At 41.3% G+C, this 6,891-nt stretch overlaps 1 protein-coding gene across 1 annotated transcript; it reads right to left on the bottom strand.

Annotated features, from left to right (window-relative positions):
- Positions 1 to 3,799: 3,799 nt before the first annotated feature.
- LOC307201668 (vomeronasal type-2 receptor 26-like) lies at positions 3,800 to 6,769 on the bottom strand (the record flags this gene model as incomplete). Its single annotated transcript, XM_079950964.1, has 2 exons — positions 3,800 to 4,701; positions 6,721 to 6,769. 2 exons carry the CDS (start codon positions 6,767 to 6,769, stop codon positions 3,800 to 3,802), a joined length of 951 nt encoding a protein of 316 aa, XP_079807090.1.
- Between the last annotated feature and the right edge of the window lie 122 nt (positions 6,770 to 6,891).

Below are 6,891 nucleotides of genomic sequence, written 5' to 3'. Positions count from 1 at the left end.
AAGGACCCCTTGAAAGAGATAACTATAATGAATTGAGCATCATCTACTGAACATCATCTAATCACTGCATGAAATAAACCTATATTTTTGAACTTCCCATAGAATATACACTTACATTTTTGAAAGGCCACCAAAGAAAACAACAGCAGAAACCTCATGTTGTTAACAAAGAACTGTCCTAGTGAGGCAGGAAAAAGGAGGGTTTGGGCCTGGAAAAAAGTCAGGAGTTTATATTGAGGGGACAGAGGGTTCCTCAAGACTGCCTCCAGCCTTCTTGAGTGATTTGCATGTGTTCTTCCAATAGTAAGTTATGTTATATAAAGAGACTGTGGTAAACTGGGCACAGGTCAGGGTTGGCCTGCTTTACCTTCCAAGCGTGTTTTCAATATGTGAACACACATTTTTACTGTAAAGTCAGTATTATAGATTATGAAGAACATAACTTTCAAGAAATCATGATCTGGATATCTGCCTTACATTCTGAACCATTTTCTAAGCTGCATTTTAATGTGAACTGTTTTTACTTCAAAAAGAAAAGTCCATTCATTTACCTTTCAGGGTTTCACATAAAACAGGCTTTATAATATCACTTTCTAGGATTGCAGTTCAAGTTCTATTCTACGCTAAGGCTCTTCTATCCAGCTTGTGTTTCAGCCAGTAAAGTTGAACACAGCCAGAACTTTCACAGGAACATGAAATCCCTTCTGAAATTTCCTGATACTTTCTTCAAATTCCATCACCTAAGTGCATCCGAGCTCCTGGAATTCAGGATAGACAAATCATAATATTTCCAGTATGTCTCACTGTCAGAAGAACCTTCTATGCTCTTTCCAATGATAATAATAATAATAATCAACTGCACAAGATTTCACATTTGAACAATTGGCATTTTGTATTCATTTCCCTTAAAATGAGTTTGTCAGAGAATTCATAGTGATCAGAATGACCCTGGAGCTACACATCATGTTGGAATGGGCCAAAGAATAGCAGCTGTTCTTAATAGCTCTTCTATAATATCCTTCATTGTTATATCTTCTTGTCTCATTTGTGGTTCTCTTCTGCCCCCTCTGGTAGGTCTTTGCTAAATCTAATTTAGTGATAAGGTTTTTTTCCTGAGGTCTATTCGGATCTCTCTCACTGTGTCTCTTGCACAGTAATACATGGCTGTATTTCCTTCTTCCATTTTGTTCATCTGCAGATAGAAGTTGGGGCTGCTTTTTGAGGCTGTGAATCGCCCTCAGACTATAGTGGTGTCATATTTGCTCTGAACATTATTATGCTGAATAATGAATTCCAGACCTTCACCAGGTTCCTGTCTGACCTGCCACATAGTGTTGCTGTAAATCTCAAATCCAGAGGTGCTACAGGTTCATTTATGGAATTCTCCAGGTTTTTTCATGACTGGTTCTGATGACTGAGTCAGAACTATCTGGGAAAGTACATCTGGAACTGGAATGGGGGGAGAAGAAATAATATAAATAGAAACAGAAGCCGCTGGTTATCATCTGGGATACAGTTCTAGTGGCGCAATAGACTATAAATCCCAACACACCAAAGGAGGAAGCAGCCAGTGCAATGAATACTGGCATAGTGGGAAGGCTATGTGAGGTGAAAGGTTTTGAGAGTTTTGAGAGAAAGTGAAAAAAGTATTGGCTTTGCATTAATCTGCTGATGTATACAGTGGTGAAGCTGCATGCTCTGACACTGGGGGCAGAAGGCAGGTGGGAGTGTGGCTGACGTGCGTCCTGGGGGTGTGGTGTATTGCTGCGGGGGCATGGCATGTGTCCCGGGGAGTGGTACGCTGCCCACAGGGGCATGGCGCCTGGAGCGGTGGGGGTGTGAGTGGCGCGTGTCCAGGGGGCGGTTGTGATGATACCCCCCTCCCCGATGGTGCCAGGGTTGGTGAGCTCTCCCGCCCCCACTTTCCTCCACCAGTGGATGTAGAGAAGGACAGTATTAAAGTACCAAACTGATTGCAGGCCATATAAGGTTTCATTCATTCATGCTGAATAGGCCTGAACATTAAAGATATCTGCTTTCTCTCTTTGCATGATGGGTATAAATTCCTCTGTGTTGGAGGTGGCACAGAGTAGAGCCAGAGATTTGTGTTCGGATTGAATTTCCTCTTTTTGTACATATCCCCAATTGACGTTGTCTCACAGTGTGGTTCTCAGGCACAGATATACACAGCAGTGTCGGCAGCTGTCAGGGAGTTCAGCTGGAGGGAGAACTTGTTCTTGGAAGTGTCTGAAAAAATGATTGCTTGGCTTTTCAGAGGAGGTGCATACCATTTTTTCCCGGTACAGCACACCAATTAGTGGCACAGAATTGGAAAGCATAGGAAAATATCTGTATCTCTGATTGGAAACAGCATGTATGGTCTATCGGAAAAAAATAACGGGGAGATTACATGCATTCCATAATACAAATATTATGGACAATTTTGTTGAAATATGGCATCGTTTTATAAAATACTTTACTGATAACTCTAAAGAATGTCAACCTCTGAAATCACAGAATGGACTTTGGCAAACTCAACTTCTCGTTTACATCTGCAGGTGTAGCAGTGGATGTGCTGGACCTCTGTCTTGCCTTGGTAATGGACTGGATGAGAACCAACAACCTGAAGCTCAATCCTTATAAGAAGGAGGTAGTGCTAGTGGGCACTTCCCAAGACTAGATGGATGGGAGGTTGCCTGCTCTTGACAGAGTTACATTCCCTCTGAAGGAGCAGGAACACAGCTTGAGGATAGTTCTGGATCCTTTCCTGTTGCTTTAGTTCTAGGTGGCATGGAGTGCCTTCCATCATCAACGGGTGGCTGAGCTGTACCCATATCTGGACAGGGGTAGCCTAACCTGTTGTCTGTGCTCTGGTATCTACTAGGTTAGATTAGTGCAAGATGTTATATGTAGGGCTGCAACTGGTGCAGAATTTGGCTCATGACTGCAATACTTTAAGGATCACCTCTCCACATACGAACCTTCCTGGACCTTGTATTCATCATCTGAGGCCCTTCTTCATATGCCTCCTCCACATGAGGACCAGAGAGTGGCAACACAAGAACGGCGTTTTTCAGCAGCGGCTCTTCACTTGCTGAATACTCTCCCCAGGAACATTTTGCTGACACTTTCATTATGCACCTTACGTGCCGGGCACAAATGTTTCTCTTCAACTAGGCCTTTGGCTGATTAACATCCAATACGCTTTTAATGTCTTTTAATGTGTTTTGGGGTGGGGGTGGGATGGTGGGTTATTGGTTTGTTATTGTTATATATTTTTTGTGTGTGTTTATTATCTTGCATTGTTATGTTGTGAATCACTCTGCGATCTATGGATGAAGGGCAGTATACAAATTTCACAAATAATAATAATAAAAATTCAGGTAGTTTTATTTTATGTTATTGTACTTTATGCTTCATTTTAATTCTTCTTAGCCAAGCTGAGAACTTCATAGGCACTGGAAGGATGTGATATAGATAAATATTTAAACTGTGAAACAGATACAATGCTGAAGATCTAATTAACAAGGGGGTACCAACTTGAATAAAATATTCAGGGAGAGATTAGCACCGTCCCACATAATTGATCACAAGAACTGACATGCACACAACATTAGAATGGCAATGCCCATTTCCTTTGGGGGGCCCTGCCCCCTCAAATATTTAATGGGGGTATTGAAGGGACCTCAGTCCCTAGGACTTGTCTCCTATGTAATTTATGTTGCAGTAGCCCATTTGCTGATGAAACCTTTTTACTACAGAGGCAGCAATGTATCAATAGAAAAGCCAGATGGATTCTTTACATCTTTCTCCTTACTATTTGCTCCCTGTTGTTCAATTCAGGCTTCAGCACAATAATGTAACATTTAGGGGAGAAGATGCAACCCAATAACCCAGCGCTAGAGGCCAAGATAGAGAAGATCTCCACAGCCACCATGTGTTTTCCTTTTGTGCTCATATAAGTTGGAACAAAGGACACCCACACACTGCAGAAGGCCAACATGCTGAATGTAATGAACTTTGCTTCATTAAAACTATCCGGTAACTTGCGGGCTAGGAATGCCACAGTGAAGCTGGCAATGGCCAAGAGGCCCATGTAACCAAGGACACAGTAAAACATGGCAACTGACCCTTCATTACATTGCAGAATGATTTCTTCAGTTGCTGAGTGATTGTCAAAATCAGGGAATGGGGGAGAGGTTGCTAACCACACAATACAAATACATGCTTGAATAAGAGCAAAACAAAGGACAATAGAATTGGATAGTCCTTTCCCCACCCATTTCCTCATGCTGGACCCAGGTTTGGTGGCCATGAAAGCTAGAACTACGGTGATGGTTTTTGCCAGCACACATGAAATAGCCACTGAGAAGATGGTGCCAAAAGTGGGTTGTCGGAGGAGGCAGGAGACCTTCCCTGGTTGTCCGAGGAACAGTAAAGAAGAATGGAAGCAGAGCAGGAGGGAGACCAGGAGTGCGTAAGTGAGGTCCCTGTTATTGGCCTTGACAATGGGTGTGTCTTTGTGCCTAATAAAAATTCCTAGCACTGTGGCTGTGATCAGGCAAAAAAAGAGAGCAACTGAGGTCAAAGTGATCCCTAAGGGTTCATCAAAAGACAGAAAACTTATAACTTTAGTGATGCATTCAGTTCTGTCCTTGTTTGGAAATTCATCTTCTGGGCACTGGAAGCAGTCAGCCACATCTGAAGAATAGAAAGAAACCACCTTTTAGTGCCAAGTCACATGTTAAACTACACGCTGTTCTCTTCTCCGCCTCCCATTTTGAGATTATATTGTTTCATTGGATCACAAAATTGTAGAGTTGGAAGGGACCCTGAGTGAAATCTTGCCCAACCCCCCCCCCCTTGCAATGCAGGAATAATGTAATATGCATATGTAATATTTCCACTCTTCATTTCCCCAGTATGTTATAGAGGCTTGACTGGCCTCAACCAGATGTTGGGCATTCAGTGAGGTCCCATTAAGCAGGACAGCTTAGAATTCCCTTTATTCCAATGGGCCTATGCAGTTGTTTAGAATGTCCATGAGTAGGCAATCACCTGCAGGCAGATAAATAGGTACCGCTCCGGCGGGAAGGTAAATGGCATTTTCATGTGCTGCTGTGGTTCACCAGAAGTGCCTTAGTCATGCTGGCCACATGACCTGGAAACTGTCTGTGGACAAATGCTGGCCCTCCCACCTACAGAGAGAGATGAGCGCCACAACCCCAGAGTCATCCACGACTGGACCTAATTGTCAGGGTTACTTTACCTTTACATTTAATAATTGTTTTGTATTGTTTTTAAATGTTTTAATGTTGCTGTACACCACGCTGCGGGAATGCAAGAGGGTGGTACATACATATTTTTGCAATTAATTATGAAATAATTGTTATTTCTTAAAAAAAACCATTTAGTTAAGATTACCATCATCACAATCTATATTTTTATCACCTGTTTTAGTTCTGCTGTATTTTTTTCAGTAGATTTCACCTTCTCATGCTCTATAGTCATGAAGGAATATTTTTATTCCACTGCAAGCAGGGATGCAAGATAGCATGATTATGTATTAAATGATTTGCTTATAACATTCATGCTTTCACATGGAATGTACAGGTTATCTGTAACCATGAAGGGAATTGACCATCAGAAGTTTATCCCTCATATGGCTAACTTTCCCATTCATTTCAAATAGAGATCCAGATGCAAATATCTTGGTTTTTTATATATATATACTTTTGTCTTATTAAATTAGCTACTACAGTAACATTTGAAGTCTTCCTGCAATCCTGACACTGGGCATTAGACTGGACACATATTAGGCTTATTGGATATCTACTTTGGAGGCAATATTATAATATGTGCCTCATATAAGTGTTTCTGTTACTTTAAGTGGGATAGCAAGGCAATAGTCTGCTGCATGTGCTTGTGTTTACTGGAAAGTAGAAATGAAAGAATGGATTTGTATACAATATTTGATATCCATTTACTCTCCTAATCATTGATTCTTATAGCAATGCATGAATGAGACTCATTCATTCATTTTACCTATTGCCTCAAGAGTTGCCTATTGCCTATTGCCTATTGCCTATTGCCTCCATGTCTGCCCTTAATAACTTACTACCCAGATGATAATATTCAAATCAAAGGAATAAATATTTGCACTGTTGAAAAAAGAGAGAAAGTGTATTACCCTTCTTGTTCGAAATCTTCCCTTCTGCACAAGGAATGCAATCGTAGCAGCAAAACTTTTGTGCTTCCTTCCTTTTCTTCTGACTACCAGGCTGGCAGTGGTCATTGCACATGGAAAGGGGGAGAGTCTATCCATAGACATGAAAGGAATTACAATTGGAAAAGTACAGTACATTGATGGATACATGGATAGATTCATTTCAGTTTTCTGTGGAGAAGCGATATGGACTGCCAATGTTTTAAGACCTTTTGCACTGTCTCCTGGGTGGCACAAGGGCTAGAGAAATCTTAGCATCAGGGGTGACAATGGTGCAGATGGGCACCAGCTACAATACCTAGAATACACAAAAATCCCTGCTAAACAAGTAATGTGGCAACCCTCACTTTAGAATGTTGTGGTGCCAATTGAGATAGTTTGTCCTTAATCTGGCCATAGCAGAATCCATACCTTGTTTAAATCTTCATACCACACAATTATATATTCATTAATTATTAATTCTCTTCCTTCAGGTGCATTGGGATCCATCCTACCAACTTTCACTTTCTGGTAGGTCTCATTTGGAAATGTTATAATATTCATGATGTCGAATCCACCCTCTGTTTCCCGCTTATCATTAAAGGACACAGTTTCTCCAGCTGAATTGTTAAAGGAATTGGCTTGAAGAAAAGGATGGAGCTAATTGAAAGGGAGAAAGAAATGAA

Source organism: Podarcis cretensis, assembly GCF_951804945.1.
Source record: "Podarcis cretensis genome assembly, chromosome: 13".
NCBI lineage: Eukaryota > Metazoa > Chordata > Lepidosauria > Squamata > Lacertidae > Podarcis > Podarcis cretensis.
Note: the sequence above shows the minus strand (reverse complement) of the source record. Positions and strands in the feature narration are given on the sequence as shown.